Source organism: Schistocerca serialis, chromosome 2, assembly GCF_023864345.2.
Source record: "Schistocerca serialis cubense isolate TAMUIC-IGC-003099 chromosome 2, iqSchSeri2.2, whole genome shotgun sequence".
Lineage (NCBI taxonomy): Eukaryota > Metazoa > Arthropoda > Insecta > Orthoptera > Acrididae > Schistocerca > Schistocerca serialis.
In genome coordinates, this window is record NC_064639.1 from 921,141,383 (window position 1) to 921,160,406 (window position 19,024).

At 37.4% G+C, this 19,024-nt stretch overlaps 1 protein-coding gene across 1 annotated transcript in view; it reads right to left on the reverse strand.

Annotated features, from left to right (window-relative positions):
* LOC126458294 (adhesion G-protein coupled receptor G4-like) overlaps positions 1-19,024 on the reverse strand; it is a 195,281-nt gene that overhangs the window by 124,268 nt on the left and 51,989 nt on the right. Inside the window, exons 5-6 of the mRNA XM_050095234.1 lie at positions 6,848-7,144; positions 2,634-2,816 (exon numbers count right to left, since the gene is read on the reverse strand). Of these exons, the coding sequence (XP_049951191.1) occupies positions 2,634-2,816; positions 6,848-7,144 (480 nt within the window). The remainder of the gene's footprint in view (positions 1-2,633; positions 2,817-6,847; positions 7,145-19,024) is intronic.

The following is a 19,024-nucleotide window of genomic DNA, read 5'->3' on the forward strand; positions in this document are numbered from 1 at the left end:
GACAACAATATAGAAGGTGCTTCCAACCTGGCATTAGTTCCCACACCATTGGAACGCAGCTGAGAAGGTGCCACTGATGTCACAATCTCCAAACCATGCTAGCAGCACCATGTGACGTGGTTAGTTCACTTGTCCAGGGCTGTACACAAGGCAGACCAGAACTCCACTGATACAGTTTCAAAAGTTATTCAGGCATACCGTCTAAGTATTTTGGTATTAGGGATACAAAGTCCCTAGTGGTTAATTGCAGAGTGATAATGTAATTATAGTTTATTTGATTTGTTAGACAATCACCTTTGTTTCTGTGAAAATACCTTCACAACAGTGAAGAAGCCTGTAATACGCAATGACCAAAAGGTACAACAAACAGTACAGCATGTAACAAATACAGAACTGTTCAAAATGCTGACCACCGTGATCATGGCAGAGTGTACTGAGATGTACCACTGACTGTGTAACATGCTCAAGAATACCAGAGGTTAGTATATTACTTTTTCAGCTGCAATAATCCTAGCAACTAAGTCCGTCTGAGTATCGACCACAGGTACTGTGAGAAAACGTAAACAAGACACACAGCGAATACTGTCAACATACGCAATGTTGTGCACCATTTTCAGTGCAATATGTATACAGAGCTTACTGGGCCAAGAAACCAAATGAAATCCAATAACTCTCTAATGAGCTGCTGGAGATGATGGGACCCTTATACCATAATACTCAAAACGAATTGCCAAACAACCATTGAAAGTTTGTTATTGGAGTTCTGGTTCACCCTGCATAAGACAGGCCAGGCTCTTTTTTGGGTCTAGCTGTGCTACATCTGCCTCAAGTTTTGCACACTGTCGTGGGTATCACTGTGATTTGGACTCTGCTTACTGATTAACCTTAAGACTAATGTATTATTACTGAGAAACAGACTCTGTCCCAGATTGCCTTTGGAGCCTGCTTATGGACAAACTGTCTAATTTATGAATGAGTGCTGCCCATGGACCCTGCCCCAGATCACTGACAACTCTGTTTGCGTTTGGACTGTGTACTGTGCTCAGTGTGTACATAAGTACTTCTTGGAATAGAAAATGAATAGTGTGGAACTGGTTCTGAATGATATAGCTGCTCACTAGTCATTGTCTGATGCTGAATCAGTTAGAGATTTGCTACACTATGACCTATTTATCTGATGTTACAGTCAGAAATAGTATTCAACTAAAGACCAAGCTGCTCTCTGACGTAATTGGAGGTAGTGGGTTTCCCTCAATTCAGATACTCACTGCACGTCCTAGATTCAGTGACATAAGGAAAAACCTGTACCACCATGATATCAAAGATTGAGTGTATCATACATTGTGCACCAATGCTCTAGCAGTGATCCAATAAACTGATAGTGTGACTCTTGCCCATTGTGCATGCAACTGGCTTGCTGATAACCAGACTAAAGTTTGATGACATCTTACTCCCTGATACACTAAATTATTCCATTTGTCACAGTGACAGAAGCTCTCTCTCTCTCTCTCTCTCTCTCTCTCTCTCTCTCTCTCTCTCTCTCTCTCTCCCCCTCTCTCTCCAATATAGCAGCTATCACTAATTAAATTGTTCCTGACTGCATCCAAATCATTTATCCAGTTGGTTTAAAAACCTAACTGTCAGTGGTTATTTTATTAAAAAGTTTCATTAATTCTGAATCTACTAATATATTAAAACTCTTTAGTTACTTGATGAAATTTTATATACTGCCTTTTAGTTTGTTGATTATCAGGATTAATTGATACTGTGTTTGCTAGTATACTATTGTGGCACAGCATCCAAAGAGTTCTTCAGTCAATACTGAACTAGTTCTAGGGTCTGAAATTTTATTCTGCTTTTCTTTATACAGTCACTCATATTGTTTCTTTAGATTAGATTAGATTAGATTTACTTTCATTCCAATTGATCCGTAGTGAGGAGGTCCTCCAGGATGTGGAACATGTCAGAATCCTGGAGGACCTCCTCACTACGGAGGAACTTCATAGTTTATCAATTCGCTCATCATGCTCCACAAATGCTATGCTGGAGGGAAATAACAAATTATCTTGTATCTGTGCATGTGAGTATGTTCCGTTTGAGTGATTTGCAAGTGTCAGTGTGAAATGATAACTCACCTCTGGATAAGAAATTATTATTTTATGTTCTTAGGCTAATTCTAGAAATATATCCTTTTATTTTTAATGCTTTTGTACCTTTCTGCAATATATTACATTAATGATCTTTCACAATGGTAGTTCTGTCCAAGCAGTGATGTTTGGTGTTGTTAGCAATTGCTTTCCTCAAGCTATGTATGCTCATCAAACTTTGTCAGAATTATACAAATAATTAGATTTGTATTGATATTGCTTTGCCATTCCTTCAAGATCTCAAAAGCTCACGAGTTTTATCTGTATTTTTCTTTGCTCTTTTACCCATTAGCCCTCCTACATATTTCAATTTCATTCATCCCTTGCCTTTTATTTATCTGAGAATTGGTAAATTATCAAACCTTTCTTGTATGGGCATAGTGGATTCAAGCTGTAGTTGAGTGGTTATATTCTATCACTAGCGTATTAACAGGATCAGAAGCCACAATTATGTCAAGAGGCTATGCAAATTACAATGCTACTTACAGTGTTTCAGAAGTAGGTGAAGTAAGAATAGCAGCAGGCAAATAACGAACAGTATTTGGAGATTTTTTCTTCAGGTCAGCTGCTAGTATTTCAATGGATTTTTGTGGGTTGCTGCATATGCTCAGATTTTCACTACAGCGCAGTTTCAGTTCCAATGCAAATCTTTGTTTGTCATTGTAATGTCTATGGGTAAAACAATATATATAATTGTATAACATCTATAGCAATACACACACTTACATACATAGAGAACAAGTCAAAATCCAAAATAAAATCAGATTTACAGCTACAGAAAACACAATTATCAACAAACTTTAAACATTTTATAATGTTTCAATACAGATGTGTACTAAACAAGTAGCATCCACTTGCTTGATAGGTTCTTGGGAATTACGCCAGATAATATTGTAGAAACCGCACCTTATTTCAGCGAGACAACTGCCTTCAGTTGCTACTGTCACGTCGCTGAGATGCTTGCCAATTTATATGTTGGCTTTCTAGAACAGCACAGGCGCCAGCAGGGGCATAATGTCATTGAAGACCAATCGTGGATGGTGTTGAATACGAGAGCCCTCTGTTGGATAAACGGGATGCGGTCTGTGGAAGCGAGCCACGGTGCGGGAAATGCAGCCAGGAGCAATGGACCCCATTCATGTGCGCGAGGTGTTGGCGCGTGATTTAAGCATCTGCACTAAGGCTTCCCATCTGCGTTGACTCAGTGCAGTTGCTAATCCACGGCTGATGATTCCTTAATGCCGCCAAAGCTGGTTCCCAGGCTTTGCTCAGGTGAAACCCTGTGTCTCTGTTTATTAAGTCACTGCTTATATGTATTTCGACCGCCTCTTTGATGATGGAGTCCCAGTTTGTGGAAGCATACGAGAGGATCTTGGTTTCTTCATAGTTCATACCGTGTCCCGTGTCAAGGCAGTGTTCAGCAAACGCAGATTTCTCTGGCTGACCCAACCTCGTGTGACATTTATGTTCGTCGCATTTGTCTTTAACATTCATACGCTTAAAGACAGATGCGACGAACATAAACGTCACACGAGGTTGGGTCAGCCAGAGAAATCTGTGGTTGCTGAACACTGCCTTGACACGGGGACATGGTATGAACTACGAAGAAACCAAGATCCTCTCATATGCTTCCACATACTGGAACTCCATCATCAAAGAGGCGGTCGAAATACGTATAAGCAGTGACTTAATAAACGGCTGCATTTCCCACACTGCGGTGCGCTTCCACAGACTATGACCCGTTTTTCCAGCAGAGGGCTCTCGTATTCGACGCCATCCATGATTGGTCTTTGATGATGTTATGCCCCTGCTGGCGCCTGCACTGTTCTAGAAAGCCAACATATAAATTGGCGAGCTTCTCAGCGACGTGACAGTAGCACCTGCAGATGGTGGGCAGTTGTCTCGCTGAAATATGGTGCGGTTTCTACAATATTATCTGGCATAATTCCCAAGAACCTTTCAAGCAGATGCAGCACTGGGAAAGCCTCAAACAGCACAAGTAGCATCCACCTAAACTTGGAAATCAAAGTCTGTTATGTGCGTAACTATCCCACTGCCCACATCCACAGACAAATTTTCAAGCGAGTCTCCTCCCTACCAATTCCCTTCCTCTACCAATGCAGATTTTACATCCAAATAAGGCAGAAGAGACCCCCCCCCCATATTTACTAAGTACCAAAGTACCATCATTGACTTGAATGGTTCAATAGATTACTCTGACAGGGCTACAATTACCTCTACTTATGAAATGAGGTCATCTCTTCTTCCTGATATGCTCTCCATACTACCCATTGTCACTTTCTATTGCTCTCCTAGTTTTTACATCTTTTCCAGGCTACAATTTCCAATTCCTATCTGAAGGTTCCTATCCCTGCAAGCTTTCTTGCTGTAAAACCTACTCATGCATACATTTAATAAAAAGTTTTTCCAGCCCCACCACTGGAAAAATTATAGCATTAAAGGGGAGGTCACATGTGAAACTAATCGTAACATTTGACAGCTGATATCTAATTAAAAAGGAAAACTTTAAACCACTGTGGAAAGTTCTAAGAAACAGGAAGAAATGTAACATGTATTTATCTTTTTATTTTGTAATCTGCTTCTGGGTGCATGCATGTGCTTTCTTTTTTTATGTATCTTTCTTATGTATACCTACGTAGGCATACAATTGTTCATTGATGAGTCACTAATGTTTCAATCAAATGATTGTATATTACATATCATGTGACAATAAAAGTTCTATTCTATTCTATCCTTGAGTTGCTTTCTGTACATAAACAACAACAGCCAAAATTGTGGGGCACATGCTAAGGACTATTGGAGAAGGTGTGATGGTTCACCTTCTTTATTTCTTCGATTGTTGTCCTCAGTGTTGACGTACTGTGTTGCTGTACTGGCTGAAAAATGTGGGGTGGAAGTCAAACATGGTCTACTTTAAATGATATAGCTGACAGGTGCACATTTACATGTCACAGATGTTTACTTTCACTGTTCACAACCCCTATATACACATTCAATACGGCCATTGCACTACTGTTTAACTTTCGATAAGCCTCACACTGCTACAATAGTTTACTACTGAACATCAATGAGCAGTAAAAGCCTAACCAGAAAGTTCACAGTTCTTGAAGAATAGAAAGGTATGTATGGAGTAGACACTGGCATTGTTTTAACACATGGACTAATTGTGTAACACTTATTTCACAGTTAAGTTGAAGCATTGTTGTTGTTCTAACCAACAAAGTTTTCTCATCTGAATCTTGGCCATGGACTGACTGTCAAGGGACCAAAAATTGGGTCCTTATATATCCTTGCAATAATAGCTACTGAAACTACACATTGTTTGAAGTTAAATTTACAGAAATTACAATTAAAACTTAACTCATTCAGTTAACTGAATACATTGAAACATTGGTTCTTTTTAAAAGTTTCTTCTTTTATTTGTTTAAGTCATGAAATTAACATATATAGTTATGCAAACAACACTTTTGACAAAATTGAAAATTACTTGGAAATTAATCAAGGGCTGACTTTGCTGACATATTTTCGAATATAGCCAAATAGATCCTTTAACAATACTATTAGTTGTTGCTCCAAATGTTTATGCTTAGTACAGAGTTTATATTTGTTTATATGTCAACAACAGAATTTAAGTTACGAAACAATAACTAATTTCTCCCTATAACAAAAGATACTAACTAGTAATAGTCAAAATGAATTAGAAAAATCAATTACATACATAAAACTAAACACAAAATTAGATCTGGTGTTATATTCTTTAAAACTGAGGGCTAACCTTTCTCTTTTATGAAAATGCATATTGTATTCTCATATGTTAATGGTAATTAGTTAAAAGTGAAAAAAAAGGAGGCAGATGGCAAAACAAGATGGGAAGTAAAAATATCCCAGCTTGCTTTGTCACAGAGGCCTCAGCACCACATTCTTCTTTGTCTCTTACTGTTTTAGAATCTAAACAACATCTACTATATTATGACATACTGGTATTTGTTGTCTAATAAAACAACTAATACTATAAGTGAGAATATCAATAAGAGTGGTGTAATTACTGATATTGCACTTTCTCTAAATGGAATATCTTGAAAACAAAAACAAAATATCTGATATAATAAGAGAAGTCAACAAATCACACCAAAGATACTTGGCAAATGCACATTGTTGAAACAGATGGTGTGATAATCTCTGCAAAAACAATAGTTTCAAAGAACTTCTGTAAAAACATTAAGACTGCTGGAAAGCTCTTTAATCAAGTACTGGAAACTACGTTAATACAGGTATGCTAAATAAATCAAATCCTTAGAGAAGCAAGTTTTTTTCTTGAAACTGACAATGACAGCAACAACACCAACTATGGGCAGATAGATCTAATCTAATTGAGTGTGAATATGTATGCGCAAGATTTAAACAATAATGATAATATAATTTAGATAAAGAGAATAGCTTTTGTTATAAAATTGTTAATTGTCTGAAAAATTATGGAGCATTTGTAAAGACAACATTTATATGTTATGTATACAAGTTTTTGTGTGTTATCTTAACAAGTGCACCAGAATTTTGTTGTTTTAATAATAATAACTTTTCCTATGCCTCACCTATAACATAATCAACTATCTCTCTTACAATTTATTCATATTCTAGTATGAAAAAATGGAATCTGTACCTATTTGGTGATCTAGACTTACTTTTTGACAACTGTATTGGATAATATAGGCTTTATATGTTTGTTAGTCCATGCTTGACACATCAGGTAGCCTTCACCCGTGGTGGTTACACTCATCTGAATCTTTGTGACATTGAATTCCAACACTGTTACACTAAGACATTCAAGTTTAACTGCACTGCTTTGGTGCCATGGTCGAAATCCAAGTAACCAACACTTAGGATTACCCAGACTTTTTTCAGGTAAGTTATGTTCTCCACACACATATTCTCCTAATAATGTCTCTGGAAACAGCAGTACAAGTTCACGTCCATCAGACCTGGATTATTTAACAGATAAGTTTGTTATATTAGTAACCACACTGGAGATGAAAATTGGTATGTTGCATGGAATTTTGAAGAAAGCATCTATGGACAATGCAAAAAGAGTAGAATTAAAAATAAAACAATGGAAAATCCATAATGACAGTATTATGAAAAGGATAGATTGCTACTTACCAAATACCATAGCAGAGATATTGAGTTGCCTGTGAGAGTTTGTGTGTGTGTGTGTGTGTGTGTGTGTGTGTGTGTGTGTGTGTGTGTGTGTGTGTGTGTGTGTGTGTTGTGTAATTCAGAAGAAGGTCTCTCCGCTGAAAGATTATTTGTTTGACAGTCTTTTTTGGTTGTGCCTATTTGTCACTCAATATCTCACCTATATGGTATCAGTCTATCCTTTTCATAATATTAGAATTAAAAATAGAAATTTAATTAAGCTATGTCGGTGAATATAAGGCAGCTACCTACTACCATAGATACACTCTCAGACTTCCCAGTTTTATTTTGTTAACTGTATTTTAATGGACATTATTCTGGATCATAGTACTTATCCAGATACAAATTTGCAGAGGAAAATGGGATCATGTCAATTTGGAAGGTTTAACCATGTCAGCATGTCTCTGGGTATCAATATCGGTGAGCCTTGTCACAAGTGGGCTGTGGGGCTTGATATCTGTGTCTAAGGAGGAAGTGGAGTAGTGTTGCAGATGATAACAGTGAATTTAAACTGCAAAAAGCAATGTCCTATAAAAACTACAGTGCAAAGACAGTTTAATGAAGGAAATATAAAACCGAGCGAGGTGGCGCAGTGGTTAGACACTGGACTCGCATTCGGGTGGACGACGGTTCAATCCCGCGTCCGGCCATCCTGATTTAGGTTTTCCGTGATTTCCCTAAATCAGTCCAGGCAAATGCCAGGATGGTTCCTCTGAAAGGGCACGGCCGACTTCCATCCCCATCCTTCCCTAATCCGATGAGACCGATGACCACGCAGTCTGGTCTCCTTCCCCAAACCAACCAACCAAGGAAATATAAGGGTTTTTATTTATCTTCTAAGGATTGAGAACTGGTCAGAGGTCTATGAAAAAAACGATGCTAATAACATATTTCATTCCTTTCATAAAACATTTCTTCACTATCTCAATACTGCACTTCCATTAAAGTCAAGGTGAATCGTAAGCAAATGCACAAAATTCATGGGTAACAAAAGGGATAAAAATCTCTAGCCAGAAAAAGTGCTACCTGAAGAACTTCACGTAACACCATGAGGTGGATGACAATTTTTGATGATACCATCTACAAAAAAGTAATTCAACATGCAGAAAAATTATGCAATGATAAATTAATAACAGAATCTAAAAATAAAATGAAATGTATTTGGAAAGTTGTGAAAAATGAAACTAACAAGAAGCACCATGCTACAAACAAAACTTTGAAACTGAATCTATGTGATGAGTTGACATACGAGCCAGAAAAAATGATAAATGCTTTTAATGTGAACTCAGCACCCATCACACGTGGAAACCACAAAAGCATCACTGTTTCTCCACAATGTTTCAAACACTAAACTGCTCACAATTATAAAAAGACTAAAAGACAAATACTCCTGTGACAGTGACAACATATCAAATTTTACTATACAGAATTGCGGGGAGTACATTGCAAAGCTATTAACTGTTATAATTACTGCAGCCTTTAATAGTGGACTTTTCCCTGACTTCCTAAAGGATGGTAAAGTAACCCCACTTCACAGAAAATGACGTAACTAATTGCAGGCCACTAGCACAACTCAGAACCTTTTCAAAAAATTTTATTAACAGATTCTTCTTAATACCAGAACATGAGCATGGAATTATAAAAGCTAAAACATCAACCACAGCAGTGTATGAATATCTCAATACAACCTTAAAATCATTAGATAATAAAGAAATTACTTCTGGTATTGTTTTTAGATTTCTCTAAAGCTTTTGATGACCACACTACAAAAAAAATTGTTCAAATGGCTCTGAGCACTATGGGACTTAACATCTTAGGACATCAGTCCCGTAGAACTTAGAACTACTTAAACCTAACTAACCTAAGGACATCACACACATCCATGCCTGAGGCTGGATTCGAACCTGCGACCGTAGCAGTCCCGCGGTTCCGGACTGCAGCGCCTAGCTGCCGGCTGACCACGTTATACTCCTTAGAAAATTATCTGATAAAGGTGTGAGAGATACTGCAAGGCAGTCATATCTATCAAACACAGTGCAAAAAGTTGAAGTGAAATTTGAAAAAATGAATACTAATGCTCATCAGTGTTCTGTGCACTAATCTGAGAAAATGCCTGTTAGATATGGTGTACCACAAGGCTCAATCCTGGGAGCCATAGTATTTTCTGTTATATATTGATGATATAAACATGAAGCTTTCTTTAGGGCGTACTACACTTTTTGCAGATGACACACGCGTTCTGGTAACAGGCAAGGACAAAGCTGACCATGATCAAAAGATTAAAGAACTTATGTCATCACTGAATGATTCAATAAGAAAAATCTCATCATAAATGTGTGTAAAAAAAAAAAAAAAAAAAAAAAAAAAAAAAAAAAAAAAAAAAAAAAAAAAAAAAAACATACATAAGATTCATTTCTCATATCAGAAATGAAAAATCTGTGAATTGCTCCTAAACTACCAAGAGCTCTCCAGCAAGCTCTGTTAAGTTTCTTGGTACATAGCTTGAAGAAAATCTTAAATGGAACACATGTCAGTTATATCTCTAATAAGCTGTCAACTGTGTGTTATACTCTACAGTTACTCAGCAAATCAGTCACAAAATTAGTCCTTCACAAGTATATTATCCTTTCTTTCACTTCATACTACAATATGGGATCATGTACTAGGGAATTCACCCTGCAGAAGAGATATCTTTAAAATGCAAGAAAGGGCAATACATATAATATGCAACCTGAGATATAATGAATCATGCAGACAATGTATCAAGAAACTAGGCATTATGATGCTGCTAACTGTCTACATTTATAGTATTATATCATTTGTTAAAACCTATCTATTAAGCAAAGACAGCCAATTAACATAAAATGAACACATTTATAATTACAAAACAAGCCAGAAGTCTGACCTACATATGTTTCAGTCCAGAACAACTTATTTCCAAAAAAGTGTCCCACATGTTGGGATACAGATGTATAATAACCTACAATCTGAAATTAAAAAGATAGATATAGCAAGAATTTTCACATATAAATAAAAAAAAAAAATCTTTGGGAGCAACACTTTTACATGATTAATGATTTTTTTTTGAAAAAGGTAATAAATGTTAACAAATTTCTTAACAACTGATCACTTAAGCCTGATTATAGTGCATGTTTCATTCATATATGAAGTAATGTAAAATGTAATGTATATTACCTTCTTGTAATATTGAACAAACTTTCATGAAACAATTAAAATTGTAACAATATAATTGTAAAAATTACTTGTAAAAATATATGCTGACTTGTTCAATACCTCTTGTGAAATAAGGAAAATTATTAAATCTCTGAAAAATAAATGTTCTGTTGGAGTAGATGACATCTCTACTAAGTTATTAAAACAATGTGGAGCAATTACAGCTGATGTTTTGAGTCACATATGTAATGCATCCCTGACTCAGTGTATTTTTCCAGACAGGTTAAAATATGCCATTGTCAGGCCTCTCTACAAAAAGGGGGAAGCCACAGATGTCAATAATTACCAGCCAGTATCCTTGCTTACAACATTTTCAAAAATCTTTGAGAAAGTAATGTACTCAAGAGTGGTTAGCCGTCTCAACGGTAATGGGATACTTAGTGAATCACAGTTCGGATTTCAGAGGTGCTGTTCCACTGAGACACCAATATACAATTTCACTGTCCACATAATAGAGTCTTTAAATAGTGAAATGTCACCAGTAGGAATATTCTGTGACTTATCCAAAGCATTTGATTGTGTGAACCATGACATTAAGTTACAGAAATTACAATTCTATGGTATAAATGGAACAGTATATGAGTGGTTTAAGTCATATCTACAGAACAGGAAGCAAAAAGTCTCTTTATGTGCTTCAAGTGATTCAAAGGAGTTTGCCACTTCATCTAACTGGGGTGAAACTACATTAGGTGTTCCACAAGGTTTGATCATGGGTCCCCTCCTGTTCTTAATATATGTGAATGATCTACTTTCTTATGTGAAACATGATGCTGAACTGACACTGTTTGCTGATGATACAAGCATAATTATTAATCCAATAAAAGAAAGTTCGATAGAAAATTATACAAATAATGTCTTCGGAAAAGTTATTAATTGGTTTTCTGCAAATGGGCTTGCTCTGAATTTTGAAAAAACACAGTACATTGAATTTTCTGCTGCAAAAAGTATAATTCCTTCAATAAACATAACACAACAAAAGAAGTCAGTAGCCAGGGTAGATAATACTAAGTTTTTGGGTGTACATATAGATCAGAATCTTAATTGGAAAATTCATATTTTGGATCTCCTAAATTGACTAGGTTCAGCAACTTTTACAATCAGAATAACTGCCAATTTTGAGGATGTAGAAATTAGTAAGCTAAATACTTTGCATACTTCCACTCTCTGATGTCATACAGAATAATATTCTGGGGCAACTCAACACTTAGGCAAAAGGTATTCACTGCACAAAAGCAAGTAGTTAGATAATGTGTGGGGTTCATAGTTGCACATCTTCCAGGCATCTGTTTAGAAGGTTAGGGATTCTTACAACTGCTTCACAGTACATTTACTCAGTAATGAAATTTTTTCTCAACATGGACCAGTTTAAAATCAACAGTGACATTCATGATTACAATACTGGAAAAAAGAAAGACCTACACTATCCTTTACTTAACCTATCTTTGGCACAGAAAGGGGTAAAATATGCTGCTATAAAACTTTTTGATAAATTACTGGATGAAATAAAATGTCTGATAGACAGCAGTACTAGTTTCAAAATCAAATTGAAATCATACCTCCTTGACAACTCCATCTATACCATAGATGAATTCTTGAATATGAGATAGATAATAGAAATATTTAGGTATAACACTATAACATAAAAAAAAGACACATTCAACATCATAACAGTTTTTCCGTGCTACTGATCAATGGAACACGTAACTAACTAACCATATGTGCAAATTGTACAATATTACGATTACTTGGCTCAATAAAATACAATACTCAAGGTTTGCTTGTTAATAAGTGGATACTGTCTATTTTCTAGTATCATGATTGTGATACATATTATTGGGTTAAAAAAGGACTTATTTTTCCTTGTGAAACACATCAGCGAGATTATATGTTGTGCTGGGGGGAGGATTTCAATTTCTTTAAGAAGACTTCTGCATGCGATTCCATTCATGATTGTTATGGCTTTTTCCTGTGCATACAGCACTTTTCTAGCCAGTGGCTGATTTCCCCAAAATATATTTCATACACCATAACAGCATGAAAATACCCATAATAAGCTGATTTAATAGTTTCTTTATTTCTATAAGAGCAAAGAAAGTGTAAAGTATGAGTTACAGTACACAGTCTTTTGCATAGATCCAGGATGTGGTTTGATCAGTTTAGTTTGCTATCAATATGTAAGCCCAGGCATTTTGAAGCATCCATCCTTGCTATCTCCTTGCCACTGAGTTTTTCTCCTATTTCTTCATCTTTAGAGGTTGTGTGAAACTGAATGAAGTTTGTTTTACTGTAATTAACAAAAATACCATTTATGTTAAACCAGTTCACAATATCCCTAAAAACCTTATTAACCGTCACCTCTAGTTTATCTAATGAATTATCAATAAGTACTGTAACGTCATCAGCAAAGACAGTGAAACTACAATTTTTGGTACAAAGAGGTAGATCATTAACAAAAGTAATAAAAAGTAGAAGGCCCAGAACTGAGTCCTGAGGCTCTCCACATATGATGGTAACCCATTCAGATGGTGCTGAGACACCTCAACTATCCATTAAAACTTTCTGCTTTTTGTTAGAAAGGTACAAAACAGCCACTTCCCTGCTGCACCATTAATAACTGGTATTGTAGGTTTGTGTACAACTATTATAGTATTCACAATAGCTTTTGAGCTCTTGCTCTTATTCTACTAAAATCTCTCTCTCTCTCTCTCTCTCTCTCTCTCTCTCTCACACACACACACACACACACACACACACACACACACACACACACATACACACACACACACACACAATCACATAGACACCCAAACATAAACTTCGTGAGTTTGATTGATTGACTTATTGATCCATGTCTACAGCTGCACAATGTGATAGGGAGATTTGGATTTTTATGTTAATATTAACAATTTTACATATAATATACCTTTATACATAATAACACAGATGAATATATCAACTAATGATGAATATTTAAATAATTGTTGTTATGCTATATATGGAGTGATAAAATACAAATGTTGTTCTGTATCGGACTGCATTGGGTTAATACAGAAAAATTTATTTTTGTAGATATTCATTTACTGTGTAAAAGCAGTGATCAACCAAGTGTAACTTCAATTTATATTTGAAGTGACCAATGTTTTGTACGTGTTTAATGATATCTGGTAAGGCATTCTATAGTTCGATACCAATATGGATAAGACTGTTTTGGAATAACTTTGAATGTGTACATTCAATTTTAGTCTTGTATCATAGCTGTGTATTGTGTGATTTTGAGTGATGAGTGGTCTTTTTGTGTGTAAGTTTTGCTTTAAACACATTATATTTTCAAGTGTATATATATATATATAAAAAAACAAAGATGATGTGACTTACCATACGAAAGTGCTGGCAGGTCGATAGAAACACAAACAGACACATACATACACACAAAATTCTAGCTTTCGCAACCAACGGTTGCCTCGTCAGGAAAGAGGTAAGGAGAGGGAAAGACGAAAGATTTGGGTTTTAAGGGAGAGGGTAAGGAGTCATTCCAATCCTGGGAGCGGAAAGACTTACCTTAGGGGGAAAAAAGGACGGGTATACACTCGCGCACACACACACATATCCATCCACACATATACAGACACAAGCAGACATATTTGGTCTTTAAATATGTCTGCTTGTGTCTGTATATGTGTGGATGGATATGTGTGTGTGTGCGCGAGTGTATACCCGTCCTTTTTTCCCCCTAAGGTAAGTCTTTCCGCTCCCGGGATTGGAATGACTCCTTACCCTCTCCCTTATAACCCAAATCCTTTTGTCTTTCCCTCTCCTTCCCTCTTTCCTGACGAGGCAACCGTTGGTTGAGAAAGCTAGAATTTTGTGTGTATGTATGTGTCTGTTTGTGTTTCTATCTACCTGCCAGCACTTTCGTATGGTAAGTCACATCATCTTTGTTTTTAAATATATTTTTCCCGCGTGGAATGTTTCCCTCTACAGGATCATCCTTTCTTGAAACAATGACCTACATGATTTGCTATTATCTACCCTTCCCATTATTCTTATTCTTATTCTTATTCTTATACTTTTTTTTTGAATTTTGAATGTTTTGATGGCATCTCCAGAATTTCCCCAGAAACTATCAAACTTTGGAGCTGTGTTGGAACTTCTTGCAATATTGTGTAGGTCCATTTTCTAGTACAAGATTTCCTTATACATTAGTAATCCACTTGTTGCTTTTAGTGGTTTGAGCTGTTTTGGCTATCAGTGGAAAAGCATGTTCAAAATAATATTTAAATATATTCATGAATGTCTGAAACGTATCAGAAATATTTTCTGTACTATACACTAGCTCCCATGATTCTTGTTGGAGATGATTCTGGACTGTTTGTACTGCAGCATTACTGAAAGTTCTTCCCGTATAATTATAGGATGGATTGGTGTTTACACAAAAGCTTATACCCTGTGCATGATGGTCTGCCAGTCCAGCTTTAATTACAACTAATTTATATTGACTGCTTATTGATTATTAATTAATGAAAGCAGTGGTCTAGGATGATGGAGGTGGGGAGGGATAGAGAAGGAACCATGTAGCAAGGAGAGGGTAGCCTGATAACAATGAGGCAGGTGTTTTGAGAGATGACTCACTGAGTGCACAAGTTGGCAGAGCTTCAGAGAGTAGAGCGTATAAGAGATATAGAGGGAGAGAGGGACAAAAGGAGTGGAAGGTGGAGTTGAAGAGGGAGACTGAGAGGGTACAGAGGAAGGGAAAGGAGTGGAAAGCTGGGTGTGATGATAGAGAGAGGGAGGGAGAGAGAGAGGTAGGGAGGAAGAGCGAGAGAGAATTCCCATATTGGGAATGGGGGGGGGGGGGTGGAGGGGGGGGGGGGGGAGGAAAAGTTGTTGGAGAAGCCAATACTCAATCTGTAAGGGGAAGGAGTGTTGTGAAACGATGAGAGAAGGTGTTTGGTAATGTGAGGCAGGTTGCAGAGATTTAGGCCAGTGGGGAATGCAAGAGCACAAGATACACTGGAAAGACAATTCCCATCTTTATGGTTTAGAGAAACTTGTGCTGGAAGGGAGTATCCAAATGCTTCACATAGTGAAGCAGCTGTTGAATTCATCAGTGTTCTGGTCTGCAGGATGTTTGGCAATTGGATGATAAAGTTTGCAGATCTCTGCAGGACGATGGTGGCCATCCACACAAGCAGACCTTAGGTTACTTGTCATACACACATAGAATGCTATGCATAGCTGATATATAATGTGGCTGCTTTCAAACATAGCACTGTCTTTTATTTGTTAGGAAGTGACTGCACAACCACTAGGGAATGACCCATGGGGTGCAAGATTGGGAGCAGGATTTGAATAAGGATGGGGAAGGATATTCAGTAGGCTGGGTGGATGGTGAAACACTATTTTGAGTGATGTGGTCAGGATTTTATGTAAGATATTCTTCATCTCATAGCACAATGAGAGGTTGCTGAGGCCCTGCTGAAGGATGTGGCTGAGCTTTTTACGGCTAGAGTGAAACTGAGTAATCAAAGTAGTGCTTTTTGGTAACTGGTTCACAGGTTTGCTGGTGTCAGAGGAGGAGATGGCGTGGGAGATCTGCTTATGGATGAGGTGGGTAGGATATTGTCTGTCAATAAAGGCTCTGTTAAGGTCATTGGTATATTTTGGGAACTCCAGCTTTCCTCTGCAGATGCAGTATCCATGGGTGGTGAGACAGTAAGTAAGACTTTTTGACGTGGAACAGGTGACAGCTGTCAAAGTGGAGGTATTGTAAGTGGTTGAAAGTATTTATGGAGCCATCTGAGAGGTGAAGATTTGACATCTAGGAGGATGGCTTACTGAGGTGTATCTTGTGAAGCAGATTTTGGAGTAGGTAATGATGTTGTGGAGGGACAAGCAAAGATCGTCCATGGCATCAATGCAGATCAAGCAGTTGTCATCAGTGAATCTGAAACAAACCAGGGGTTAGGTGTTGACTAGATAGGAAGGATTCCTTCAGATGCCCCCTAACAAACTTGCATAGGCCATGCAAGTAACCATGGAAGTACCATAGATTTGTTTATTGATCTGGCCTTTGAAATTGAAATGACTGTGCATCAGGTTGGCTGTGAGGATTATGAAACAGGTGGTATGTTTGATATTAGGAAAGGTTTGTATACAAGGACATTGCACCCACAGTTACCAACAAGGAGCCTGGTGGTAATGGGACAGGAACTATGGAGAGGCAGCAAGGGCAACTAGCAATGTCTTGAATGTGGAATGAGAGGCTACACACAACAGTTTGGATGTATTGGTCAGCTTCTCAACTCAATGAGCCATCATCTTAGATGTCGACCTTCATTCCTCATGTGGATCCATAAATACTTCTGTTCATATCAAGCTGACCAACCACTAACAGTACCTCAACTTTGATGACAATTGTCAGCTGTTTCACACCAACAAGTATCTTCCTTATAGCCTCACCACCCATCTGCAGTGGAAGGCAGAAATTGTCAATCGATAACCTTACCACAATGATAGACAATATGCTATCCATTTCATCCATAAGAAGATCATCAATGCCACCTCCTTCTCTGTCAGCAGTAAGTCTGTGAACCAGCCTCTGATCAGCACTCTTCTGATGATTCAGTATCAACATCAATTTGTGAAGCTAAACAATATCCTTCCCCACAGCTTTGACTACCTCTTGTCATGCCCTGCGATGACAGATATCCTACCCAAAATCCAACCCAAGTCACGCAAAGGAGTTTTCCACTGCCCACACACCCTACAGAATATCACTGTCCAATGCTATTCCAATTGTGGTCCCAATCCAGCACCCCATGGGTCATTCCTTTGTGAATAGCCTAGGTGCAAGACTTGTCCCATACACCCACCCACCACCTTCCATAGCAGTCCAGTCACCAGTCTCTCCTGGCCAATAAAAGGTACAGCCATGTGTTAAAGCAGCCATTAATGCACAGCATTCTATGTGGACATGACAAGTAACCAACTGCCTACTCAGATGAATTGCCACCACCATACTGTGGTAAATTGCAGACTTGACCAACCCATTTGTTGGACATGTTGCTTTCCAAAACACAAATGACTTCAACAGCTGCTTCATTACACAGACCATTTGAATACTCCCTTCCACAACAAGTTTTTCTGAACTACACTGATGGGCATTGTCTCTATCTAGCATACCCTGCACTCTAACAATCCTCCTGGCCTAAATGTCTGCTAATCTGTTACCCACTGTCTCACCTTACCCTTTCCTTTTTGCCAAAGCACTTCTTCCCTGCCCAGATAATACACTGCTTTCTCCCACTACCCTACACATGTCAGACATTCTCTTTCCCTTTCCTTGTATGCTCTATCCTCTGAACTCCTTTTGTCTTTTTGTGGAGTCACTGAGTTACCTCTCAAAAGACTTAGCTCACTCTATCCCACTATGCCCTACTTGCCTCATGCATCCTTCACTACACCAATTCTTCCCCCATCCACCTCTATCAGTCCAGGCAACTACTTTCAATAATCGATAATCAATAATCAGTCTCACCACAGGAGTGCACATTTGGGTGAATGTGTATGTGAATGTGCATACTTTTGTTAGAAAAAGAGTGAGAGCTTGAAAGCTAGTGTCAATACTGTTTTCTGGAACATGTTTCTGTGCTTGACACATCAGTCCATTACAGGTGGTTGCCTTTCCCTTATTTTCTTTATGTATTGTTCCATTTGGGAATTTCCATTTTCATTAATCAAATGCTTTTGGTAGGTCAAAAAATATTCCAACCATCTTAATTTTGTTGATGATTTTCAATACGTTGGTAGCAAATGCAAATATGCATCTTATGCTGATAATCATTTCTGAAATCCGGACTGATTTTTGCTAATGATATTATGGTCACTAAGGTGCTTAACAATCCTGGTATGCAGTAGTTTCACTAAAACCTTAGGAAAACTTATGAGTAGTGAGGTTGGCTGATACTAAGCAGTCTTATCTCACTTCTTATACAGTGGTTTTAGAGCTGCACACTTAGGTCTTTCAGGGACTTCTGTTATCTCAATAAAAAGATTTTCATGTTTTTCCAAAATCCATAAATTCATAATAATTAATATTTTGTCATTTCGGACACCATGTACAATATGTGACAACAAATATTTTAACTCTGATCTTCTGTCACTGTTAGGCAGTTAACTATTCAAAAATAAATTTCTCAAGGATTAGTAGTTATTGTTAAATGATGAAAGAGAGAATTTTGTACCTTGTTCTTTAATTATTTCTGAGCACTGCAGATATTAGCTTCCAACATGCTCTCAGTAAACTCTAAGGTGATTGTGGCTGATACTTCATGTGTTGCAGTAATATTTCATTAAACCATGCTTTCATAAAATGGCAGCTAAATGCATAAACTGAAGCTTCTAGCTAGTCTGACTAATGGAACAAAACTAAT